Source organism: Papio anubis, chromosome 2 (assembly GCF_008728515.1).
Source record: "Papio anubis isolate 15944 chromosome 2, Panubis1.0, whole genome shotgun sequence".
Lineage (NCBI taxonomy): Eukaryota > Metazoa > Chordata > Mammalia > Primates > Cercopithecidae > Papio > Papio anubis.
Window position 1 is genome coordinate 161,684,569 of NC_044977.1, and position 27,425 is coordinate 161,711,993.

The following is a 27,425-nucleotide window of genomic DNA, read 5'->3' on the forward strand; positions in this document are numbered from 1 at the left end:
ACAACAAACCTTGAGAAACAAATTCTGATCCTAAAAGTTGCACATAATTTGAACTTCTCTGAAAGAACATGGTAGAGTTTGCCTTCTGCTGTATGCCCCTGAGCAGGCAAGGATGCAGCCTGCAAAGAACAATTTGGTGGTTTGGTGGCTGTGCCTCTGAGCCACATTACCCAAGGCAGTCCACTCAAGAGTGATGGAGACTGTCTCAGCCACCCAATGCCAGCGGGGGCCCGGACCACAGAGCACAATTTTACTTCCAAGCCAAGGTACCAGCTGCCAGCCCGCCAGCCTGAAGTCAAGGTCACAAGAGGGACACAGACAAGTGCACACACCCGTGAGCAAGTACGCCAGGTCCCCACCAACTCTACTGTGAAACGCCTTTGCATTGCAATTTCAACACTGGCCGAGCAGTTTAAAATTTAAAGGCTTTCACAATGAGAAACAGCCCTGTGAAAGAAAAAAAAAAACTTAAAAAAATTTAAAGGCTACTGAAACCTCCTAGTACAGTCTGCTTTCCAAGAGTCTTTTTTCCAAAACAATGCATGTGCATCCGCGCGCACACCCACATGCACACACAACTCACCCAAGCAGCCTGCCGAGTAACAGAGCAGTCCTGAAATGATGAGCAGATGAGCGAGGCTGAATGATGAACCCGTCATTGTGAGGCAAGGCCCAAAGCGGACTGGCCAGGGAACACTAGCCGGAGACAGGCTGAGATTCGTCACGCCTCCGAGTGCTCCCAGTGCCTGGCCTGTTTGGCATTAGGGGTGGGAGCTGGCCAATCCCTGCTTTGATGCTGTTTCTGCCCCAGATGCCAGGGGTCTGGGGCCAGCTTCTGGGAGCAGCAATGGGTAGGCAGCCCTGCTCCAGCTGCCCATGAACACTGCTGTAGGGGAAGCCTGGAGTACAAGAGTGCCTTCAGCCCAGGGGAGGACATAAGGTTGGGAGCCTGGGGATACTTAGCCCCTGCAAGCCAAGAGGAAATGGAGAGCAGTCAGTCAAACAGGCTGCTTTTCATTTGGCTCAAAAACCGCCTTGTCAGTACTGCTCTGGTAAGCCTCAAAGTCAACCCCCACTGAGACTGTCCAAAGGGAGCCTGCCCTCCTCTGCTTCAGGGAAGACCTTCATGGCCAGGGGTCTCAGCTCTCATCCCATCTGGGCCAAAGTCTTGCTGACAAAGCTAAACGTAACTAAAACAACAACAACAAGGAAACCACAAACAAACAAAATATATAGATTTCCAGAGGGCATGTGGGCAAGTCTTTTTGCATGAAGCCTGCCTATAAAATAATAAGGTGGCATAAACCAGTTACGCATTTAAATCTATCTGGTTCTTTATAGGCACATCCAGTGCACAAGCATGGACACACAATATTTTAGATTATAAAAGACAAGATCATTATTATACTACTTAGCAATAAGCAGTGTTGTTTTAATCAGCTTAGTAAAGACCATAAGCTATAGCAGGAGTCAGCAAAGTTTTGCTATAAAGGGCCACACAGTAAATATTTAGGCTTTGTGGGTCACACAGTCTCTGTTACAACCTCACTTTGCCATTGTACAGGAAAGCAGCCATCGACAATACATAAAGGAATGAGTGTGGCCATGTTTTATAAAAGTTTATACAAAAACAGGAGGCAGGCTGGATTTGGCCCACAGGCTGTAGCTTGCCAAGCCCTACACTATAAACTTCGAAAGATGGGAGGCCGAGACGGGCGGATCACGAGGTCAGGAGATCGAGACCATCCTGGCTAACACGGGGAAACCCCGTCTCTACTAAAAAATACAAAAAACTAGCCGGGCGAGGTGGCGGGCGCCTGTAGTCCCAGCTACTCAGGAGGCTGAGGCAGGAGAATGGCGTAAACCCGGGAGGCGGAGCTTGCAGTGAGCTGAGATCCGGCCACTGCACTCCAGCCTGGGCGACAGAGCGAGACTCCGCCTCAAAAAAAAAAAAAAAAAAAAACTTCGAAAGAAAGGACACTTACGTTCATTCATTCATTCATTTACTGTTTTAGTCATTCAGAAACACAGTAAGTACCAAATTGTGGAAGATACAATGACTAGACACAGTTCCTGCCCTTGGAATGTGTTGTTCAGTTTCATGGGAAGAGTACTGGCCCTGGAGTCATCCAAGTTGGGCTTAAGTCCTGGTTTTGCCACTTAGTAGCTGAGTGACCTTGAGGAAGTTATTCATTCTTTTGGAGTCTAAGCTTTCTTACTTGTAAAGTGGGCATGCAAAGCCGACTTTAATAGTTTGTTGTGAGAATTAGAGCTACAGCTTTTGGAATTCCTGGCACAGAATAAGGGCTCTCTTATCGACATATTCTTGGATAACTGTTGTATAAGGCAAAAAAGAAGAGTGGCTAACATAGGGCAGGGATGCCTGAAGAGCTTTATAGAAGGAAGAAATGGGTAACAGTTGAGGGGGAGAGGGTCCAAGTGAGATATCAAGGAAGGATTCCTGGAAGAGGTGGCATTTCAGCTGATACTTGAAAGCAGAGGTTTGCTGTGTCAAGATGGGAGGAGTGGGAGGTGAGGCTTAGGCTGTGTTCCTTCTCTGGGGAATTCCCCTTTGTCCTTCTCAGAAACTGGGTCTGAGACCTCAGAGAAAGTAGCAATAAGGTCAGGGAGTCCTCAGTCCTGAGTCCTAGAGAGTTGCAGAAATATCTGCATCACATTTTCCCAACTTTCTCTATTCTCAGTCATATTCTTACAGCCCTTCATTTTTCAAATTTCATTTCACAAACCTTCAGAGATGGAAGTTTTGCCACTTTTCACACCAAAAGCACTTTTTTTTTTTTAACCACATGGCATCAAACTTTTTCTAAAAAGGTTGACATATGTAAACCACTCAGCTGTACTTTGTTTCATTATTGTAAAAACAAAAGTAGCTGGACTAGATGATTGCTGGGGTCCTGTCCAACTTAGCAGGTGTTGAATCTCTATTTGAACCTAATGGTTCAGGCTCACGAATATCTTCTGCCTCTTCTCTGTGTTTCTCTCCTTCTGCCGCTCTCTTTTCTGTCTCTGTCTTACTCTCTCTGTATCTGTGTCTGTCTGTCTATAACTTTGTCTCATCCTCTGGCATCGTCTCTGTCTTCCCAAGCACGTACCATTGAATTTAAGTCAAATTTCTGGATGTATGCTCAACTACTTTTAACTGCTCTCCAGCCAAGTGTGCCAGACCGGGATTAAGAGCCCTGGTCTTTAGCTCTGGCACTAACTCACTGTGTGACCTAAGTCAACCCATTTCCCCTGTGGGTCTGGATTTTTCTAGATGTACAATGAAAGCCTTGGACCAGATGAGCTCTAACCCCTTCCCAGCTTTGGCATCTACCACGGTCTGTGATTCCTGAGACATCGATGGTTCCCAGACAGGGGTGAAGGATCTCCCCTCTTCCCCCTTAGTGAGCAATCTTTGCCCTCAAGTTCCCTCAGGTGCCTTAGCCTGGCACCAGTTCACCATGGCAGAGCTGCCTGCAAAATCTAATTCACAATACAAGTTTCCGGGGCCTTCCTGCAGCTGTCAGCAGGTGTCACATTCACAGTATTTTGTCTTAATTACAGCTCTGGGATTTATCAGCCAGGCTAGAGACCTCTTCTGGAATACGACATCCCTGGGAGCTGTTCCAGGCGCTCCTGTCCCTGCTGCTGCCACACACAGGCCTGTTCCCTGCTGATGGGGCCAAAGTTGATTCTGCTTTGCATGCTCCTCATGCTGTGTCTCCCACCACTACCGCACAGAGAGCCTGTGCAGCACAGATAACTCCCACACCCTTCCCAGGGACCCAGAGGCAAAGACTGTCTGGGGCAGTGCCAAGGCTCCCACCAGCCCTGGAGCACTTCACATCTGCTGTCCCATCCCAGAACCCTGGTGGACAGAGAAATAGGTAGGAGGACCCAAGTTCTACCTTCCCACCGACAACCATTCCCTCCTTGGCCAAGCTTTGGTCAGGTTCCCCTGAGCCCTCTTCTTGACTAGGCCTTGAACGTGGGCTTCCGTGTCCATCCTTGCAGAGTCCAGTTACAGCCAGAATCTTGATAAGTCAGTTTAGAGAGAATCCCCCACCCTTGAGAACTGATCATCCTGGTCTGCCTTCAGCAAGAATCCTGTTAAGTTGGTTCAGTCAAAATCCCCCTATCATGATGTCTCCTCTTAGTAGTTTTTAATCCACTGACCCACCCAACCTGCTTTTTGGCTATAAATCCCCACTTGTCCTTGTAATGGAGCTAAGGTTGATCTCTGTGTCCTATTACAATAGTCTTTAAACCTATTGCAATAGTCTTGGATAAAGTCTTCCTTACCATTTTAACCAGTGTCAGAATAATTTTTTCTTTAATCTCACCTCTAGATCCAATGGTTTTGTTTACTCAGTAGAGTCTTGTAAAAGACTAACCTCTGGGGGACAAAGAGTCTTCATCTCATCTGCTAACTTGCACTGATTTTTTTTTTTTTTTTTTTTTGAGATGGAGTTTTGCTCTTGCTGCTTAGGCTGGAGTGCAATGACATGATCTTGGTTCACTGCAACCTTTGCCTCTTGGATTCAAGCGATTCTCCTGCCTCAGCCTCCCGAGTAGCTAGGATTACAGGCACCTGCCACCACACCTGGCTAATTTTTTGTATTTTTAGTAGAGACAAGGTTTCACCATATTGGCCAGGCTGGGCTTGAACTCATGACCTCAGGTTATCCACCTCCCTCAGCCTCCCAAAGTGCTGGGATTACAGACATGAGCCACCATGCCCAGCCTTTTATAAATTTTTTTTTTTTTTTAATAAAGTCTCCCTCTGTCACCCAGGCTGCAGTGCCGCAGCGCGATCCTGGCTCACTGCAACCTCCACCTTCTGGGTTCAAGAGATTCTAGTGCCTCAGCCTCTGGAGTACCCAGAATTACAGGAAAAACACCATGCCTGGCTGTTTTTTGCATTTTTAGTAGAGACGGGGTTTTGCCATACTGCCCAGGCTGGTCTTGAACTCCTGGCCTCCTGTGATCTGCCCACCTTGGCCTCCCAAACTGCCAAGATTACAGGCGTGAGCCACCACGCCCAGCCTAACTTGCGCTGATTAATACAGGTTTCCTGGAATGCTGTGTTAAGAAGGACTCTGAGGAAAGAGGGCCATGACTTGTTAGTATCATCCTCCCCGAGATGAGAGGAAGGAGCATTGCCTGCGCTGCATACTTGCAGACTCTTGTTTGGCAAAACCCATATCATGAAATGACAATGACCCAGGCTCAGCATTTCCCAGGCATTATTGCATTTAACCCTCACAGCTGATTATCCCCATTTTACAGAGGAGAAAATGACTCTTGGAGAAGCTAAGTCACTTGATCTGGACCACATAGCTAGTACAGAATTGGAGTTAGAGTTCCAAAGGCACCTTGCACACAGCCCTAGGAGGAGGTGCCTTCCTGTGGTCATCTGACCCTGACCCTTGGTGATGGCTCACTGGTTCCCAACCACTTCCAACCTTCCTCCTGTCCTCACTGCTCTGGTCAAGGGGGGTGAGTTTCCCGGGCTAGCTGGCTGCCTCTTCTAACTCCCAGCCACTGATTTCCCATCAGAGGACCTCCTCTGAGTTGGGGCTGTGTGGAAAAGGCTAACATTCCCCCCAAAATGTGTGCTCCCTCTTCCATAGGCCAGAGTGATCCCTGTGAAGTAGCTGCATTTCCCAGCCCTCTGCAGTTTAGAAAGGTGGGGGCATGTCATTATTCTTGCCAATGATTCTGCCTGGGTATACAGACTCAATTCCTGGGGGACAGTGGAGCCATGGGATGGAAAGGGCCTGCACCCCTGAATGCCAGAATGGAGGTGCACTGCCCTCAACCAGGGACACTGGTCAGTTAGGTGAGCAAAAAATAAATTTTGATTAGGATAAGCCACTAAAATGCTACATGTTATAGCAGATAGCATTGCCCTAACTCAGTTGTGAGGTGCCAACAATGGGAGACATTCCTTGATGTTCCCCACTCAATCCTTTGATCCCCGCAACAGCCCCACAAGGTACATATTAGTACTGTCATCCTCTTTTTCAGGTAAGGCTCAGGGAGATTAAGGGATGCACCCAAGGTCAAACGCAACAGTTACCAGCACACAGTGGAGATCTTCCACCGCCACCACCACCTAGAGAGAATGAGCAGGAAACCTCAGAAGAAATGGCACCCAAAGGAGTCAGAAGTGTTGCCTCAGCCAGCTAAGGTTGGAACCACTTACCAATGCCCAGAATCACGTCTTTCTAATCACACCCAATGACTGTTCATCTCTGGGTTTCAGTTTCCTGGTTTGTAAACTCCCATGAGTAAATAATCTCTGCTTATCCCAAACACAGACAGGGTTCAATCAGGTGTGCTGGTGGTCTTCAATCAAACATGGGTTTACCTCCCCTATTCTGTTCTCCAAAGTGGGTGACAAATCTGCAACTCACTTGAAGTCCATCAATAAAAAGATGAATAAACAGATATATGATAGAGTAATCACAGCAAAATGACAGCCAGTGCAGAATCGATGCAGTGCATGATTCGTTTTCTAGGGCTGGGGTAACAAAGTACCACAGACTGAATGGCTTAAACAACAGAGACTTGTTTCTCATAGGTCTTGAGGCTGGAAGGCCAAAACCCAGGTGTGGCAAGTTTGTTTTCCCCTGAGGCCTCTCTCCTTGGCTTGGGCATGGCCACCTGCTTGCCATGTCCTCACATGGCCTCTCTTCTGCCCGCATCCTTCGTGTCTCTTTGTGTGTTCAGATTTCCTCTTCTTATAAGAACACCAGTCAAGTTGGATTAGTGCCCACTCTAATGGCCTTATCTTAATCACTTTTATAAAGATCTCATCTCCAAATACAGTCATATTCTGGCTGGGCATGGTGGCTCACGCCTATAATCCCAGCACTTTGGGAGGCCAAGGCAGGTAGATCATTTGAGGTCAGGAGATGGAGACCAGCCTGGCCAACATGGTGAAACCCTTTCTCTACTAAAAAATACAAAAATTAGCCAAGTGTGATGGTGGGTGCCTGTAATCCAAGCTACTCGGGAGACTAAGGCAGGAGAATCGTTTGAACCGGGAAGTGAAAGTTGCAGTGAGCCGAGATCGCACCACTGCACTCCAGCCTGGGCAACAGGGCGAGACTCAGTTTCAAAAAACAAACAAAACCAAAACCAAAACCAAATACAGTCACATTCTAAGATACTGGGTATTATTGGGGCTTCAACATGAATTTGGGGAAGACACAATTCAGCCCCAAACAGTGGACATATTGGTGTTCCCTGAACAATTATCTTTTACTTTCTCTGAATGTTTGAAATTGTTCCTGATTTTAAAAAGAATACAATTAAAAAATTTTAGGTAGGCAACAGAGAACCAGAAGATAACGTTCACAAGGATGAGGGTTGGGAGCAGGTCAGCCCAACTCCCTTGTTAGCAAACGTCTAGGGGCCCCTGGAGCTGCACAGAGCTAAGGCACCAGCGCCTCCTGGAGGAACCTGAAGCCACTCATCGAGAGGCCTTGAGCAGGTTGTTGAATCACTGCAAACAATATAAGAAGGTTACTCTCTTCTGTCTCCCACCCCTAACCCACAGAGATGTCTTGAGGAGGAAAAGCCTACCCTCACTACGAGGATGAAAGAAAATCAGTCATCTCATATCGGTCATTATTTTATATAAGTCATATATCAAAAATATCTCCTTTGCACACATAGAGTCAAGAAAACAAATCCATCCCCCTTTCTTTCCCCTGACCAGGAAATTATTTTGGACCTTATCTAAAGAAAGGCATCTGCTTTTTGAGTTCAAGTTCTAATCTGACCAAATGACATGTGGTAAGTAGAGAGGAAGGAGGAGACAATGCTATTAGGAGCCAAGGGAACATAAAGAAACCTCTCCATGGCTGGCTGCGCCTTGATTCTGAATTTGATTACAGCGGCCAACATAAATCAGCCGGTGCTATTAAATCTTCTGCCAGGGCTTGACAGGGGAGGACAAGTTTGTAAAAATTATTTGGGAGATCTGGCCATAGGTCAGAGACAAAATCTTCCAGCTGCATCGAGCCCAAAGGGTGGGTTATTTCCAACACCTGCTGACAACTGTGACTGTGTGGAAAGACCCTGTGCTTCCAGCCGCTACGTTTCCATGCCTTCATTTTTCCATGGTGACAGTTTAGCTCTACAGGCACTTGTAATTCAAAACCACCTGGCTCACTTATTCCTTTCCCCAGATCCATCCCTGCACCCCTCCCACCCCACCTCCAGGATCTATTGTCCAAGGGTCCACAACAGGTGGGGAGGTGGGAGACTGGGTTCCTGGGAGCCCCATGGCTGCCCACTGGCACAGACTGGCATCTCTACCCATTGGTCTCAAAGTCACTACAACTCCCGGATTCCAGAAATTGGGGAACCTAGGGCAGATCCCTCTGGACTCAGTTGAGCACTAGCACTTATCATCTGAGCAAGTTGGCAAGATAAACCTTAGGCTTTCTGTAGCACTATAATCCTGTGATTCTACCAATCTGGAAACTCTCTGAGATCTCAATTTTCCTTGCTGCTTTGGATCTAAGAACTTTTAAAGACAAAAAATCCCATCCTGTGCTCCAGATGAAAGGTACAGATAGTATTTTGTTTAATTGTTTAGAATAGGTAATACACGCATATGATTCAAAATTCAAAACATATAAACAAGTATACATTAAAATTCTTTCTCCTACCCCTCTCCCTCAGCTACCCAGTTCCAATTATTTATTACCGATCATTACTTAGTTTTCTGTGTATACTTCTGGGACTATTTTATGCACATACAAGCAAATAGGTAGGTATAATATTTTCCCCCTTTTACTCAAAGGGTTACTTGTAACATTCTGTTATACATATGGTACTTCCTCTCGGTTTCTTCACAGTATTTTTGTTTAAGAGACGGCATCTCATCACGCTGCCCAGGCTGGAGTGCAGGCATAATTCCACTAATGATCAGCATAGGAGTTGTGACCTGCTGTTTCTAACCTGAGCGGGTTCACCCCTCCCGGAGCAGTGTGGCATCCTGCTCCTGGAAGGACACTGTAGTGATGCCAAACTTGGTGTGGATATCCCATCACCATAGTGCACTATAGCCCAGAACTTCTAGATTCAAGTGATCCTCCGGCCTCAGTCTCCTGAGTAACTGGGACTACAGGCACACACCAGTGCACCAGGGTCTTCACAGTATTTCTAAGAAATTATTCTGTAACTACATAAAATGCATGCACATTGTTTTCTTTTCTTTTTTTTCTCTTAGAGATGAGGTCTTGCTATGTTGCCCAGGCTGGTCTCATATTCCTGGCCTCAAGTGATCCTCCCAACTCACCCTCCCAAAGTGCTAGGATTACAGGCGTGAGCCACTGTGCCCACCCCACTTTCTTTTCTATGGCTGCATAATATCCCTTTCTTTGGAAGAACCATAATTTGTTCACTCTGCCCCCTACTGATGTGCATTTGGATGATTTGCAAAATTTGCTGATGCAAACAATGCAACTAAATAACCTTCCACATGCATCTTTGTGTATGCTGGTAAGACTATCCATTACATGAATTCTTAGAAATAAAAATACTGGGTCAAAAACTATGGGCACTTGTAATTTTTATACATACTGCCTAATTCATCTCCAGAAAGCCCCTGTCAATTCACATCCCCTCCTAGAAGCAGTGGATGAGAGCGCCTGTTTCCACCCACCTTCACCAACAGTCTGATGTTCGACCTTTTGAATTTTGCCTACTTGATAGGTGAAAAGTGGGTCTTACTCTGTTGCCCAGGCTGGACTACAGTGGTGCATTCACAGTTCACTGCAGCCTTGACCTCCCAAGCTTAAGCAGTCCTCCCACCTCAGCCTCCCAAGAAGCTGGGACTACAGGTGTGTGCCACCACGCCCAGCTAATTTTTCATATGTCTTAGTAAGATGGGGTTTTGCCATGTTGGCCAGCTGGTCTCAAACACTCGGGCTCAAGTGATGTGCTAGCCTCAGCCTCCCAACGTGCTGGGATTACAGACGTCAGCCACTGCACCCAGCCTTCAGCGTGGTTTTAATTTTCATTTCTCATATAGTGAATGAGACTGAGAATATGTTCAAACATTTTGAAGCCATTTATACTTTTTCCATTTTTTTCATTGGGTTGTCAATTTTTCTCTTACATTATTTTTCTTACACATAGGAAAGAAACACTTTATTACATGACTTGCAAATATTTTTCCTAGTTTGGCCTTTTAAGTTTTTGCCACACATAATTTTTTTATGTAGCAGAATTTAATGTATAATTATTTTCTTTTATGGTTTCTGGGTTTTTCCACACACCAAAGTTACTCAAAAAAACTCCCAAGGTTTTTTCTAGTAATTTTATAGTTTCATATTTTATATTTAAATCTTAATTCATTTGTAACTTACTCTGGTGTTTTCCTGTGGCCTAAAGCAGAAGACAAAAACAGTCTTTAAACTACCATAGGTAGCCTGCCAACACCAGCTGTCACAACTCTCAGCAACACGTATTGAGCACTCACTACGTGCTAAGCATCGGCCTACAACAGTCCGAATGTGGCCTTCATTTGAAACATTACTTATCTGAGATAAGTAAACTGAAGCTCAAAGAAGTAGAGTCTGACTTGAACACAGGTGGGCTGTCTCCTTGTCTTGATTGCTTTGCTCTCACACAAACTCCAACCACTTGTATAACAAGCATATTGTGGGCGGTACAATAAATACTGGTCATCTGATTGAGGGGAAGTATCTCAAATGCTATGTATCTTAAGTAATGGTCGTAATGAATCTAGAGACTGAAAGCCAGGTTTGACGAATGAATAATTCATCAAATTGTCCATCAAATAATTCCACAAAGCCCCCATCAATTCACATCCCCTCCTGGGAGCAGTGGATGAGAGTATCTGTTTCCACACACCTTCACCAACAGTCTGATGTTGCACCTTTTGAATTCTGCCCATCCGATAGATGAAAAATGGGTAAATTTTGAGTCTCATTCATTACATAAAAATTAAATTATATATTATAAATTGTATATAATTTTCATTATATAAAAATTAAAACCACACTGCAGGCCAGGTGTAGTGGTTCACACCTGCAATCCCAACACTTTGGGAGGCTGAGGCAGGCAGATCGCTTGAGCCCAGGAGTTCAAGACCAGCCTGGGCAACATGACGAGACCCTGTCTTTACTAAAAATAAAAAAATTACATACATAATAACTATAAAAAGAAGGAGGATCTTAATTCAAATGGATTTTATTATTTTAATTAGGAAAAAAACATTGAGCAAAATGCAAAGCAGCAGCGGATGGGTATATGGCCAGGAAGTTGGGCATCTATGTTAAATTTGCCACAGTTTGCTGGCATTCCACTTGAAAATCTCGTATTTAATCATTTTCCTCTGATTGCCCAGGAGGACCTGCACTAGGCATGCCTGCTGACTTAATGGCCATTGTCACCTCAAAGGAAGCATACAAGACAGATGCCATGTGGACAGAGGGCCTGCTCTGATGCAGATGAATTGGATACAGTAAGTGGCTTGTCTTCTTGCTAGGTTTTGCATAGAGTTGCACAGTTTCCAAAAAGTGGACACTCTCAGGATTGTAGTGCCTTGTGGGGTTTCCTCGTAAGATCACCCCATCTTAGAAGGGGAGACGCTTTCTCCCTCACAGCCACAGGAAGAGCTCCTGCCTGTGAACTCTGCCGGTTAGTAGGCCTTTCTGCTGAGAACTCAGAATGGCTAAGGTGTTGTTCTCAGATGTGAGCATACCATGTCCTGAAAGTCAAATGTTGCCCCTCAAAGTACAGTAGTAATTCCTGACTACATACTCTGACCTGGGCCCAGAGCTGGGCCCTTCCCAGGCTCTCTCCTTGGATCCTCCCAATAATGTTATGGGTTGTATATTCCCCTTTTCCAGGTGAGGAAAACTGATTCTATGACATCCAAGGTCCTGTGGAGCTGGGATTCTGAACCCAGACCTCCGGTTCCATAGCCTGTGCACTGGGATGTCCCCAACTCAGCCTCAGGCTTTAGATGGAGACTCTCGATTCTGAAACTGGAATCTTCAGCATCGATTAAGAGCAGATGGGGCCGGGTGCGGTGGCTCACGCCTGTAATCCCAGCACTTTGGGAGTCCAAGGTGGGCAGATCACGAGGTCAGGAGATCAAGACCATCCTGGCTAACACGGTGAAACCCCATCTCTACTAAAAATACAAAAAAAAAATTAGCCGGGTGTGGTGGCGGGCGCCTGTAGTCCCAGCTACTCAGGAGGCTGAGGCAGGAGAATGGCGTGAACCTGGGAGGCAGAGCTTGCAGTGAACCCGGGAGGCGGAGCTTGCAGTGAGCCGAGATCGCGCCACTGCACTCCAGCCTGGGCGAAAGAGCGAGACTCTGTCTTAAAAAAAAAAAAAAAAAAAAAGCAGATGGGATGATAGTGGAATGAAGCATCCCAGGAGGAGGCAAGTGGCTGAATTCCAGTTTCTCTCCACCATTTGGAATAATGGTTGCAACCAGTAATTGAGAGCAAACTGCATGTCAGGTGCAGTGCAAAGCTCTGTATGTATTAGTTCATTTTATCCCCATCACAATCTAAAATGGAGACTCTTATTATCTCCATTTTATAGATGTTTAAACTAAAATATTAAGAAATTAAACCGTGGCTGGGCACAGTGGCTCCTGCCTATAATCCCAGCACTTTGGGAAGCCAAGGCAGGTGGATCACTTGAGCCCAGGAGTTCAAGATGAGCCTGGGCAACATGGCAAAACCCTGTCCCTACAAAAAATACAAAAATTGGCTGGGCATGGTGGCATGTGCCTGTAATCCCAGTTACTGGAAGAAGCGCTGAAGTGGGAGGATCCCTTGAACCCAGAAGGTGGAGACTGCAGTGAGCTGTGATTGCCACAGCACTCCAGCCTGGTGACAGAGTGAGACAAGGAGGGAAGGGAACAGGAGGGGAGGGAACAGGAGAGGAAGAGAAGGGAGGGGAGGGGAGGGGAGGGGAATGGAGCAGAGGGGAGGGGAACGGAGGGGAGAAAGAGAGCAAGAGCGAGAGGAAGGAAGGAAGGAAGGAAGGAAACCAAAACAAAGATCACGTGGCCAAGATCTCTCAGCTAATGGGTTGCAGAGACTCACTGAAGTCCAGAGCCGTGTAAATGGGAACTCCAGGCCTTTTACTCTCACATCATGGGTTCTCAGTGACAATGCTTAGAAGAGAAACACACGCCAAGACCCCTTCTTTGTGTGGGTGCTAATTCTGTAAATTTGCAAACAGCATGTTAGCCACAAAGTCACAGAAAGTCTAAGTCTAAAAGGATATTTAAAGTCTGGTCCCCCCACTTAATTTTACAGATGAGGAAACTGGGTCCTACAGGAGAGCAAATGACTTGTCCAACACTACAGATGTGTCCTAATTTTACCTGAACTCCTAAGGACTGTGTTGCAAGTCTGTCTAAAAACACAAGTAAACAGGCAAATGACCAACCCTCTGCCTACATGTCTCCATATGACTTTCTACCGGACAAGAACAAAATCATCTTGGCAGTCATGCCCAGGGCAGCCGGCTTCTAAGCCTGTCCAGTCAATGCACTCTTATTCTCAGGACTCCACAGCAGAGAGAAGTAAGGGCCAGAGCAGCGGACTCAGATAACGGAAGAAAAGAAAAGAAAGGCAAATAAACCATTTCCCTCAGATACTCTGGGGAGAGCATTTCTGGGGCCCAAATTGTTCCTAAAGTCACCTCGGTCCTTCAATCCTCACTTTCTACTGGCAGACAGGAAGAGTGAGGGGACAAACCACCCAACCAACGCTGCTCCTGCGGGGCCCTGCTGCTCTCTAGAGACAGGGACACCTGTGTTTTCCACCATGATGGTTCCCTACCATGACCTTGTTCCACGCAGCTCTCAGGAAGATCGACAGAAGGAAAACAGATTGTTTCCTCACCTGGAGACTCCCTAAGTCCTGGACACTGTGCTCAATGATTGAGAATTTCATTTCTAGATGACCACAGAGAATGTGGAAACATTCTGGGGGCCACTCCATGAGGTCCATCCCAGTAAGGATGGTCTCAGAAGCCAAGTTGGCCCTGTTGGACACAATGGGCAGTCCAATTTCAACTCTCCATGATCAAAACCCACCCGACAGGCCCCTCATGCAGGGGACAAGTCCAAACACTGGAACAAACCCAGAATCCTAGTGAAGTAAGAAAAGCAGGTGGGCAGGAAGGTCTCTCCAAGTAGGATGGCTGATGTCGCCCCATTCCTTGTCCTCTTGGGTCCCCAAGAAGCCCCATGCCAGGCCCGAAACCCCTGGAAAGTCCTCTGTGGAGCACCATCCTAGGAGAGAACTCCCAGCAGCAGCAGGAACACTCCTGGTGCCTTCTCCAAACCTCTCAAAGACACCCATAGGAAGAGGAGAGTGGTACAGAAGGATGAGTGAGGAAAGTGCGGGATGCCTGGGAGGGAGGAACCTGCCCGACTCACCCTGATGCTTCCTTCTTTTCTTTCCTCTCTTTTTTCATTTGCAACCCCCAGCTGGTTGATGGTGCAAAGCCTGTAGCAGCCACGAGGCCTCTCCTTCAGCTGTCGCCAGCTCCCAAACACGCGCCCCATGCCTGTGTTTATGCTGGTTGCCATGAGAGATAAGTGCGGGCTTGAATGGAGCTAAATGCTCCTGGGCTGGGAGATGGAAGAGGGCCAGGTGTATTTTTAAAGCATCTGGGAAAGCCGGTCACCACGAGAAGAGCCTCCTTCTCTGGGCAACGTGTTCCTTCTTTAGGGGCTGGTTTACAAATGCAAAGTGGGTGGAAGCTGAGTCTCTTCTTTTTTGCCGTAACTCACTGGATATTTTAAGCAAAAAGTTCTTTGGGCTGTATTTGGGATTTCTGCCTTTTGACACAGTTAATTATAGAAAAAGATCATGACCTCTTGCCATGTGTAGACACACCATGAGGTTCTGGAAAGAATGACAGAAAACATGTATATATCGCACATTGTATGCCAGGCACTATTGAAAGTACTTTATGTTCACAATTAGACCACTTAATCCTTACAACTTCTCTGGGAGTTAAATCCTACTTTTAGAGCCATTACATAGACGAGGAAGCTGAGGCACCCACAGGGTAATTTGCCAAGGTCACAAAGCTAAGGGAACACAGATATGAACTCCCGCAGTGTGGCACCAGAGGCCCTACTCCTAATCACTCTGCGATTCTGCCTTTGTCACGGTTTGGGGTCTGAAGTCCTGATGTGGAACGTTGACCCAGGCACTGTGTGACTGCACCTCTATGAATGTTCCTTTCCTCTTTGGTAAAATAGGGGTACTAATGGCTACCTTGTAACACTGTTGTGAAGATTAAAAATAGTATGTGTCAATAGTCTGGCAACCAGAAAGCACTCAATGAAAGGTAACTTTAGTGTTTTTAGTGGTGGTTCCATGGCCCGCTGGATCCCAACTTCCGCATCCCGGCAGGGAAGGGCTGCTGAGCTGTAACTGTTACTGTCCAGAGGGGTGATGGAGGCAAGGAACTGTGTAAGGGCCAGCAGGATACAGTTGGTCTCTCACACTGTCTACAGCAGAGGACACTTCCCTGTCCGTATTCATTAGTCCCACCCATTCGTTGATCCTGCTCATGATTTCAGCTTCCCATCACAGGGTCTTCTGTCTATGCCAGAGCGCTTCTCCAACCATGGGAAGTTGTTTGGGGTAAGCAGGAAGAATAGAGTGGTGAAAATCCCCAGGAGTTGATGGATAAATATCCCAGTCTCCCTAAGGCTTGTCTCCCTAAGGCCCCCAGTAGAATTGAGCCCCAGTTGCTCATAGCAGTAATCTGTTCCCGAACACACTCCATACTGACTGCCTTCTCTTCCCTGTCTCACTTCCCCACTGCCCCCCTGGGATCACCTCCCAAATAAACTACTTGCACTCAAATCCTTGTCTCAGGCTCCGCGTCTGAGAAGGAACCCAAATGAAGACAGTACACATCCCTGTGTCTTTGATTCTGATGTCACTTTAACAAAACACTCATGGGTCTGTTTACCTAGTGGAAAAACTAGGTAACCTGTGGCGGCCCCCACAGATATCCAGATCCTGATCCTTGGAACCTGTAACTGTTACCTTATATGGAAAATGGGACATTGTAGATGTGATTAAATTAAGAAGTTTAAAATGAGGGGCTTATCCTGGATTACTTGGGTGGACCCTAAATACAACCACAAGGGTCATTATAAGAGACAGGCAGAGTACATTTGACACAGAATGAGGTAAAGTGACCACTGAAGCGAGATGCTATGCTGCTTGCTTTGAAGGTGGAGAAAGGGGCCAGGAACCAAAGAATGAAAGAAATGCAGTTCTAGAGCTGGACAAGGCAGGAAACGGATGTTTCTCGAGAACCTTCTGAGGGAGACTGGCCTTGCCAACACCTTGATTTCTGCCCAATGAAACGGATTTCAGACTTCTGACCTCCAGAATCATAAGATAATAGATGTGTGCTGTTTTAAGCCACTAAGTTTGTGATGATTTATTACAGTAGCCATAGGAAACTAACATACGAACTCAGAAGTGAGCTAGAGCAGAGGCTTTTACACTGTGGTCCACCAACCAGCAGCATCACACTCTTGGGCCTCACACTAGAACTACTAAATTAGAAATTCCTACGTGTGTCTCAGTGGTCTGCTGTTTAACAAGCCCTCCAGGTGATTTCCTTGCCGGCCGTAGTTCAGTGATTAGCCCTGGCCAGAGATTAGAATCACCTGGAAGACTTTAAGCATTCCCGATGCCTGATTCAACACCCCAGAGATTCTGATTTAATTCGTCTGCTCAGTTTGGACTCTGGACTTTCATAATGCAACCTGGGTGCATATTCTTTTGTCTAACCAGGGCTGGGAACCAATGCTGTAGTTTGAGACTCTCTGATCTAGAACACTGACTTTCAAACTGAGCTGTGCAGAGCTTTGGGATTCTAGACAGATGCTGAAGAATGGGAAGGCAGAGGCCAAGCCAGTTAGGCTCCTGGTCCCAGAGACCAGAGTCACATGCCCAGAGCGGGCCAGAGAGGTAGATGTAGTAAGGGAGGTGGATGGGGGTTAAAAGCAGACTTAGCGAGCTGCAGAATCTCCATTCCAGTGATGGCCAGAATGTGTGTCCAGCAGTTTGTCCTGCTTTTCAAGATGTTTGCTTCTTTATTTTATTTTATTTTTTTCCTAAATAGATATCAGAAATACTTTTTTTTTTTTTTTGAGACAGATCCTATATCTGTCACCCAGGCTGGAGTGCAGTGGTGCGATCTCGACTCACTGCAAGCTCCGCCTCCCGGGTTCACTCCAATCTCCTGCAGAGTAGCTGGGACTACAGGCGCCCACCACAACGCCCGGCTAATTTTTTGTGTTTTTGGTAGAGACAGGGTTTCACCGGGTTAGCCAAGATGGTCTCGATCTCTTGATCTCGTGATCCGCCCGCCTCGGCCTCCCAAAGTGCTGGGATTACAGGCGTGAGCCAGTGCGCCCGGCCCAGAAATACTTTTTTAAAAAAATGTTAAAGCATTCAATTTTTAAATGTTAGCCACTAAGGCAATTTTTAGAAATCACCAACTCCCGCCTTTTGTACTCTAAGGGCTAAGCATAAAGGCTGGATTTAGTCTTTGGGTAGCTGGTTCACGAACTCCGTCTCGCCCCACGTGTCTTTCATTCATCTCTTAGGACTGGATAAGTTATTCTCAGAGAGACGACAGAAACTCCATGTGGGTGGGATATTTTGTCTGCTTGCTCACTGCTGCATCCCCAGGCATATAGCTGGCACTCACGGAATGTTTGTTGAATTAATAAATCCTCATAGCAATTCTGTGAGACAGAGACTACTGTATCCATTCTTCGGATGAGAAACTTGGGGCTCACTGCATGAAGTGAGCTCTCTACCATCACACAGTTCATAACCAAGGGAGGCACAATTTGCACCCAGGACCCCTCACAGCAGCGGCTACTGTGAAGAGCAAGACAACTGTAGTTGTGAAAGTGTTTTGTAAAACAAGAGGCTTGTGGGATCATTGGTGCCAGTCCATAGGAGAAATACAAGTGGTACTTATGACTGAATTGCATTTAAAGAAGATGGGGGCCGGGTGCGGTGGCTCATGCCTGTAATCCCAGCACTTTGGGAGGCCGAGGCAGGCAGATCACGAGGTCAGGAGTTGGAGATCAGCCTGGCCAACAAGGTGAAACCCTGTCTCTACTAAAAATACAAATTAACTGGGCGTGGTGGCAGGTGCCTGTAATCCCAGCTACTCAGGAGACTGAGGCAGGAGAATTGTTTAAACCCAGGAGGCGGAGGCTGCAGTAAACTGAGATCGCGCCACTGCACTCCAGCCTGGGCGACAGGACGAGACTCCGTCTCAAAAAATTCAAAATCAAAAATAAAATAAAATAAAGAAAATGCGACATGAGGTTATTTGGTGTCTCATCAAAGCCAGAGCGGCTCTCTGTTCACTCTGAAGCTGTGTTGTTTTTGTATGGATGTGGCAGTGGTGGCTGTGGATCTGAAAAACGAGGTGTAAGTGTGGCAAATGGTAAGGTGGGGGGTTGGCCCAACTTATCAGAAGGGAAAGTCTCCCTCTCTCACACCCACCTCTCTCTGTGTCTGAATGGAACATGAGCCTACTGCTGCATGCAGAGGCTTGGGATGGGGTTGGCAGGAAGCCTGGGACCCCTTAGAGAGTTCTTTAATTTAAGAACCCTCTCTGATTTTATTATCCATAGGAAATATGGGGCGGTAAATCAGAGGAGATGGCTGGCAAGTGCATTACGGAGCATTAAACAATAGCTGATCAGCATCAGACACAAATAAATGGTCCATAATCTAGTGCCAAGAACATGGATAGTTCCCAAGTGGTGGCCTGGCTGGCTTCCAGGCAGGGGAGCACGAGGCTGGACATCAGGCCCTATAGGCCACAAAATGCCTGCTCTGGGTTACGTCCCAGTAGGCAACGGGAGAAGATTATAGTACCCAGACAGAAATCACATCCTTCCATCTGATCTCACTCTGCAGGACTGGATTTGGGTGTTCTAACCATCTTGTTTCTGACACCCAGACCCAAACATCACCTGGAGTGTCCTGCCTTCCTGGAAAATCCTGTATTCAATGAGGGAAGCCACATGTATCTGCAGGGGCCTCCATGGGTCAGCTCACCATGCCTAAAGAGAAGGCTTGGGAAGTGGATTCCCCTGGCTCCCCCGCCCCCCAAACACCCTGGCTGACACCATTTCACTAGAGTATTGTTTAGCTTAGATCCTTAACCTCCATTAAAATGCAAGAACCATCAAAGGAGAGATAAATCAGTATCCTGGCAAGTCATGCACACTTTAATATAAAGCAATATTCAATCTTTTGCTAGAGCTTTGGGCATTGATATCCTGAGGAAAAAGTAGGAAGGAATGGAAAATAAAGAATCCAGGCCAGGCATGGTGGCTGTAGTCCCAGCACTTTGGGAGGCCAAGGCCAGCGGATCACTTGAGGTCAGGAGTTCGAGACCAGCCTGGCCAACATGGCAAAACCCCGTCTCTACTAAAAATACAAAAATTTGCTGGGCTTGGTGGCACATACCTGTACTCCTAGCTACTCAGGAGGCAGAGGTATGACAATCGCTTGAACCTGGAAGGCGGAGGGTTGCAGTGAGCCAAGATCGCGCCACTGTACTCCAGCCTGGGCAACAGAGGGAGACTTGGTCTCAAAAAAACAAACAAAAAAGAATCCAGAGGAGAGTTTCCAGAGGATAGGAGGGTAGCCTACAGGACTTTAAAAGCCAATATCACTATTTATCCAAAACCATAAGCAGATTTGGTCCATATTGGTGAAAGCCCTGAACCTAGAGTAAACAAGCAGATTCCAGTCTCCAGCTCTCCCACATACCAGCTGCATGACCCTGGGCAAGTCACTCAACCTTTCTGAGCTGCCATTTCCTCATCTGAAAGGGGAAGTGGTGCTGCCCCCATTCAGGAGTGCTGTGAGAATTATACAAATTAAACTGTGTGGAAGGCCTGCCCTCCTGTAAATACTATTGTCTTTGTGTCTGTGCCTCCACATTCTGGAAATTGTACTACTACTAAGCTACAGCTGTGGGTGGATACTGGAGCCAAGTCAATCCACAAACCCAGAAGTGAGTCCAGCCAGGGCCAGCCAAACCCAGGCTAGATTAGCTGACCCTTAGTTTACCCACAAACACAGGAACTTCAACAATAAATGATTGTTGTTTTAATCTACCAAGTGTCACGGTGGTTTATTACCCACCAATGGTTAAGGCAATACACCAAACGTGGGGCTTTTGGCATTTTTAATAATTGCCATGTCAATAGAAATCACTCTAATATATAAATGACATTTATCTACCTTCTTAAGCAAGATAAAGCAGGCACAATCCAGTCATCATTCATGCTCATCATAATGAAAACCAGTTAATGTGCTGTAGTCAATGATGCCTTCAGGGGTTATAGATAGAGCAGAGTCTCTAGAGTTAGTTCTAGTCTACTATTTTTGGTTGGTTTGTTTGTTCATTTTTTGAAAAGAAGTTTTGCTCTTGTTGCCCAGGCTGGAGTGCAGTGGCGCGATCTCGGCTCACTGTGACCTCTGCCTCCCAGGTTCAAGCAATTCTCCTGCCTCAGCCTCCTGAGTAGCTGGGATTACAGGCATGCGCCACTACGCCCGGCTAAATTTGTATTTTTAGTAGAGATGGGGTTTCTCCATGTTGGTCAGGCTGGTCTCAAACTCCTGACCTCAGATGATCCACCCACCTTGGCCTCCCAAAGTGCTGGGATTACAGGCGTGAGCCACCGCGTCTGACCTATTATTCTTTTTGAAATCTCAGACCCATTTCCTAATTCTCTATTGTTTTTCTTGCAATCATTCTTATCATCTGTCATTGTGTCTATTTTCAGCAGCAACTCCTCCATCCCCAATTTAATATGCTACATGGAATTCACCACCTTTCAAGTCACGTACTATCTATGTCTATTAGAGTGGTGTCCAAAGTAAGAGTTAATAGGCGTAGAGTAAAGGCCTGAAATAGTTTTGTGTGTATCAAACATTATGTGCTTTAGCGCTGGCATTTCTATTATCAGTTCTGGCCTCTGATGTTTCTTGCTCCATTCCTGGTTCTCCTCTGGGACCCAGCGGTGGAGGTTGCCAGGTAATGAACCTCAGATCCAGAGAGCTGGTGCTGTGCATGGCACTGCTGGAATAGTCTTTCCTGAAGACAGTGAAGGAGTGGATTATCTATGATGGTAAGTACTGGCCTACAGGCCCGTGACAGCTCTTCCTCCATCGCAACCCCTTTCCGGGGCATTTACCACATGCCACCTGTGTTTCAAAAGCAGGTGATCATGGAATCCCCCAGAGCAGAAGCCACATCCTACTTGCCTCTGTGTCCCCTGAAGCACACACTAGAGTGCCAGGCACACAGTAGGCACTCACTAAGTTATATGCATAGAATGAAAAGATTTTCCTGGTTGCCCTTATTTTCTGTGTGTACACAGCCTATCTATAGAAGAATACGAGTCTATAAGCTTCTGAATATAGAATATTTTATATCAAACTGCTGGAAAGTATTTTCAAAGGATTAAAGTTATCTTTTCAAGGAACAGTTTCCATTCTTTTTAAGCTTGAGTTTATTTCTGAACTGTGCTTTCATAAAGTCACGGTGACTAAATTAGGGGGACAAAGCCAAGTGACCACCAGAGAAAACATATCTTTGTGATACTGAGCTGGTTACCTTAGTGATTCCCCCTAGGTCTATTCCATTGTTTTACCAAATGTCTAATGACCACATTCCCAGCCAGAAGTGTCTGTGGATGTGCACACTGGTTGTTCTCCATCCCATCCCTCCCCCTGGCTCTCTGCCCTCAGTGTTCTGGTCCCTGATCTCCATGCTCTGCCCTCTGCCTTCAAGTTGGGATGGCCAATGAGAGGCGCTGCCAATAGGTGCTTGGATGGGAGGAGAGAAAAGATGGTGTATTTCTCCTTCACTTTCTCCCTGCTTTAGGTCCCTCCATGACCAATGCTCCTGCTTGATGGCCTCTCCTCCAAAGCTCCAAATCTCCCTGGGATCCATTTTCCTGTTTTCCCCTCTTGCCTCTTCAAGCACAGGGTGGTAAAGGCGTATTGCAGTTGCTAATTTCTAGGTGCCTCAGCATTCCTTGTTGGTTCCCTTAACCCCACCCACACCTCTCAAAGTTATCTCTTCATTCAAATCTTTTTATCTGAACCATCTGAGTTGCTTCTTTATTCTGCTGTTGCCCTGATTGGTACAGTCTGCAAAAACCTTACCTAAGAGATAGCTATGCTGTGCCAGGGCGCTCTCCAAGACAAAGAGTTCAAAAGAAAACCAGAGGTTCTTTTCTGTCTAGTTTTCTGAACTCCTTAACCACTTTGGTGCTATTTACATTAAGTAATGCAAAATGTTGGTAAATCCCAGTTTGTAGATGAGACGCTTTTATTTATTCATTCATCAAATATTTATTGATTACTATGTGCCAGGCACTGTTCTGACCCTGGGAAAACAGTAAAGTACAAGAGAGACACATGCCCTGCCCACACGGTGCTTATAGTGTAAGGCCACTGTCTCTCAGAAGTCAGAGAGCTCATCAGAGGCAGGGCTGGAACCAGAAAACTGAGTTTCCTTAACTCCTAACCTTCAGCAGATTATCAAAGGAATCTATGACCCAAACATGATTAAGAACCACCAAATTAGGCCAAATTAACTCTCAAGCTTCTCCCTTCAACTGGGGAATAATGACTACTCACTCCTAGAAGAGGCTTGATGCTCTTAACTTGAATTTGCAGGGGTATGTGGGCACACACCCACGGTGACACCACCATGCCACCTTGCCTGCCCACCCTCCTGAATTCTCCGCAAATCCGCCCCCGCCTCCTTCTGTTTCTCACACTTTTATAATTAGCCCCACACCAGTCTCTGAGTCACTCCCTCACGGCCCACAAACGTTGGCTACACAACTTGCTGATGAGCTGTTTTTATCAATGGACAGCAGTTGGGAGCTGGATTCAGAGATGTGCCCTCTCCCAGAGCCTGGCATTTCTGGCCCTCCCTGTGTTTCCAGCAAAGGCAGTGACGTGAAATTTCTATCTCAGTTGAAGTATTTATGAGACTCATGTTGGAGGGCATAACTAAAACTTCGCTGGGGAGAGTCGGGAGCCACTGAGGTGAATTGAGGGGGGCTGTGAGGGTCTGCCTGCCTCCTTCAAGCCTCCGGAAACATCTGAGTTTCCTCAGAAAGGTTTAAATAGGCCATCCTAGTAATCCAATACTTCCCCTGCTCTGGGCCAGACAGGACAAGGGCAACAGCCTGGTGACCTCAGAAAAGGTTGCAGGCTGGCAGAACAGCCCCTTCCCCAAATCTCCCAGCCTCATACCCGGGAGACACACTCTGCTCCAGACCTGGCTGTCTCTGTGGAACCCTCTCCACTTCTCCTTTCTCTCTCTCACTTTCTCCTGAGAGAAAGCTCGCTTCTCTCAGGACCTCCAGCTGCCGTGTCTGAGGCTGAAGGGAAGTCGCACCCAGGAAGACAGGGCTGAAGAAAGGGAAAACCTAGTCCTGAGGCTGCAACTGCCCCCCGCTGTCCACCCCCGACCCCACTGTCCCCTGCCACCTGCATTTTCCCTTTGAGGGACTATTGTGGCCATGGATGCTGCCTGGATCTGGAAAGAGGTTTGTTTACTCCACAACAGCCCCTGTGAGGCAAGCCCCCTTCGAAGAAGAGGTCAGAGATGTATTTATAGAAACATCTGAGACCCACTTCTCTATCACTTGCACTCCTCTGTCTCTTTGAAGCTCTCCCAAATTCCTGACCAAGATGAAATCATGCAGCAAATGGGGAGAAGTAGGGGAGGCAGAAACCATTTTTCAAAGCGTCTCTGCTTTGAGCAGCCAGGTAGGAGCCGGTTGGAACAAGGACAGAAAGGGCTTCCGAGACTAGCTCGGGTGTCAGGAAGCTGCTGGGGCAGCCGTCTCCCTTCCAACCTCCCTCCACCGGGAGTTGAATGGCAAAAACATCAGGACACATTGCAAAACAATCTTCCTTCCTCCCACATCCCCTGACAGATGGAAGAGAGGAAAGTTGTGGCCATCGTTTACCTGCTGAGATTGGGAGGACGCTGTTGATGAAAGTCGGCTGAGACACCATAGACAGGAAGAAAAGCTGAAGATAAATTCCCAAAGTCATTGGATTCAGGACAACCATGCTGGCCAGGGTCTGGTGAGTGTCAAGTTAGAAAGGAGGCTGCTGCGGAGCCTTGCTTATCTCTGCTTTTCTCTTCCTCACTGCTGTGTGTGTGTGTGTGTGTGTCTTTCCCTCTTTCTCTCTCTCTCCCTCCTCCTCACCCCCTCCCTTTCTCTCCCTCCCCCACCTCTCCTGTCCCCCATGCCTTTACCAAGAAAGAATGCCAACCATTTCCCATTAAACCGTCTCCATACTACACAGAGTTATATTTATCTCAAGCACCATATCAAATGCCCACATTAAAATTAAGATGTCAAAATTTTCTTTTCTGGAGACTGAGGTAAGTGGCTAGTGAAGAGGTGATGAGAAGGCAGCCAAGTCTCAGATGTTCACTGGAGGCCGTCCTCAAGGGCAGAGAGGTTCCTAATTGGTTATGCGCCACCATCTACCTGCTTGGAACTGGGCAGAAACAACTCTCCTGATTCAAACCCAACTTCATGAAGAAAAACCCCTCCGCTGTCAGCCTGGGACATTTTTACCCACTGTGTAACAAATGTAAAGTTGACATTTATTTTTTTTCTTTAATCATCCAATAAAAAGGAGGAAGTAGTTTATATTTTCAAACAGCTTTCTCTGTGAAAAAGTGTTTCTCTCTCCAAAAGCTGCAACCTTTTGATTCAATGCAAGGCAAAATAAAAGAAAACAGTAAAAGGATAGAAAAGTGAATGATTTTTATCAAACTATATTCAGAAAAATAACATCATTAACTTAATCTTTGGCTAGACAAAATTCTTCAAATAAAAATTATCACACTCTTAATACCTTTTATGAGTTTATAAAAGCCTGTTATAGAGATGATTAGATTACTAAACCAAAACAATAATTCACAGAGTTGTTCATTTTGCTTTAATTTACATATTACATGCCTCATAGGAGTTAACTCAGAAACAGTCTGGTAGCTACTGGACGCTGGGGTGGGCATCCTGCCCCCGTGCTCATTGTGGGGAAGGTGGAGTTGGGTCAGGGCATGGTATAAAGTGATACTTTACAGCTGTACCACCACATTTAGGCTTGACTCTCAGCTCTGAGTGGCAGTGGACAAGCTCACCTCCCTAAGCCTCAGTTTTCTCATCCATAAAATGGAGACAATGTTCCCTTTACAGGTTTGTTGGAAAGTTAAGTAAGGTAACGGGATTGAATCCTACACGGATTAGAACTTGCATATAGAGACAGCACAAAGGAGACCCAGGGAGCCATGGTAGCCTGGGTGCAAAGATGGCCTCCAAAAATCCTCCCATCCCAGTATGTGCATGCCACTCTTCCCAGCAAAAAGCAGGGTTAGTTCCCCTCCCTTAAATCTGAGGTGGCTCTGTGACTTACTTTGACCAATAGAATGTGGCCAAAGGAACACTGTGCCATGTCCCGGCCTAGGCCTTAAAAGGCCTGGCAGCTCCTGCTTTTTGCCTTTTCTTGAAAATCAGCTGCCACTTTAAAAAGTCTGGACTACTGAAGGGGCCACATGGAGGGGGAAGCAGCCAGCCTCCAGCTGTTCTGACTATCCCAGATGCAGCATCAACAGGTGAGTGAGGCCATTTTGGAACATCTAGCCCTGTCCTTCAGATGATGCCAGCCACAGGAGTGACCCCAAGTGAGACCCTCTAACGAACTGTCCAACCCACATTACAGAGTTATGAGTTAAAACGGCTATTGTTTGAAACCAACAAGTTTTATGATGACTTGTTATGTAGCAATAGCTAACTGACACAGAGTTGATAAGGAAAGCTTTTGAAAGCATGAAAAATATACTTGAACTACATTCAAAATTTATAGGACACATTAAAGAGAGGGTACCCCCATTTAGCTGCTCCCAAAATTTTTACCAGAAGAAGCTGTGACTGTTGGCCAAACCCAATCAGGACATTCTCAGGCTCACTCTTGTTAACTCTTGGAGCCCCAGCAGCCAGCTTCTGGTGGCTTGGAGAAGGTACAGTCTACCCGGGAGGAAGGTATCTCTTGAGTGACTTGGTGTCAGAATATGAACTTTCACTATCTAGCTCAGATTCCTCCTCTGCAAAGCCAGTATGACTTCCTCCTTCTCTCAGCACAAAGAGTTCACCACTCACCATATTCTTGGAATGAATTCTGTCAATATGTCTTACCAGTGACACCTGGTGCTATTGTTTTTGAACATCACCTTGTGTTGCTATTTAGCTGGCATTAACATCCCTTAAGATAGGGGACTATCCCACAGCTCTGTGTACTCTTAAGGCCCCCAGGACAGTCCTTGTCACCTAACAGATCCTCAACAATGTAAGTTACTTTGATCAAATCACACCACTGGATAGAATGAAAAGAGAAGAATGTACAAAAGTAGCATAACTTTACGCTCCAGCTTCCTGCACAACTTGCATTTCCCCAGCACCCCTTGGAGCCTCTGCACATACAGTTGGCTGACCTGGGCCTGGTACAATGGAGGGCTTTGGTGAGTATGGCGAGAGTGTGAGAGGGACTATGGACGGCCACCCTGAGTTAGGACTTGCAGACAGAGAGGCTAAATTTATAATTCAAATCACTGGAGAATGAGTCACTGCTGATCTAAAGTTACTACAGGAGCCTCTATCCTTTGGGGAGGCCCCATCACAGAGTTATTTATAAGGCCCCAATACTTATTAAACAATTTTTAGTAAATTTCCATTTCCTCAGGTATATTTTATGAGCCTATTTCTTATAAGATTACCCTAACTGACCAAGACAGAAATTATCATCTTTCTTCAAATCCTCCTGGAAGGGCTCTGATGCTTCCAGAATCTAATAACATAGACTATTAGATTTGTCCAAAAGAAAACTATTTGAGATTTGAGAAAAGCTCACACCAATAAAGCCATTCAAAGTCAGAGTCTTCCCTCTCAGACCTTGTAGGCCGACCTGGTGTATACTGGAAAACAATCTGTTGTCCCCATCAAACTTAAAATGCACATGCCATCTGACCCACAAGTTCTCAGAAATACTAATTCAACTGCACAGTGGTTTAGGTGCAAGGATATGCATTGTTACCTCAAGTTGGGAACAGCCTAACTGTCCATTAATAAAACATTGGTGGAATAAATCATGGGACATTCATTCAAAATGTTATGCAGTGACTAGAAAGAATAAGGAAGTCTTTGCAACAAATGGTGCCGGGAAAATCTGACTCCCATATGCAAAACAAACAAATAAAAACAAAGCCT

General features: G+C 46.3%; 1 protein-coding gene across 9 annotated transcripts in view; it reads right to left on the reverse strand.

Annotated features, from left to right (window-relative positions):
- The window catches only part of COLQ (collagen like tail subunit of asymmetric acetylcholinesterase), a 71,533-nt gene extending 47,183 nt beyond the window's left edge, over positions 1-24,350 (reverse strand). For 4 of the 9 annotated variants that reach the window (XR_002520555.2, XR_002520557.2, XR_002520556.2 and 1 more), the window contains exon 1: positions 24,114-24,219. Coding sequence is in view for 4 of the 9 variants with exons in the window: in XM_009201752.3 (XP_009200016.1) it covers positions 24,114-24,219 (106 nt within the window). In the remaining 5 variants the exon portion in view is untranslated. Of the gene's footprint in view, positions 1-583; positions 1,781-24,113 lie in introns of those variants that run through there. The other 5 variants (XM_031663764.1, XM_003895142.5, XM_009201754.4 and 2 more) reach the window with 4 other exon arrangements.
- Between the last annotated feature and the right edge of the window lie 3,075 nt (positions 24,351-27,425).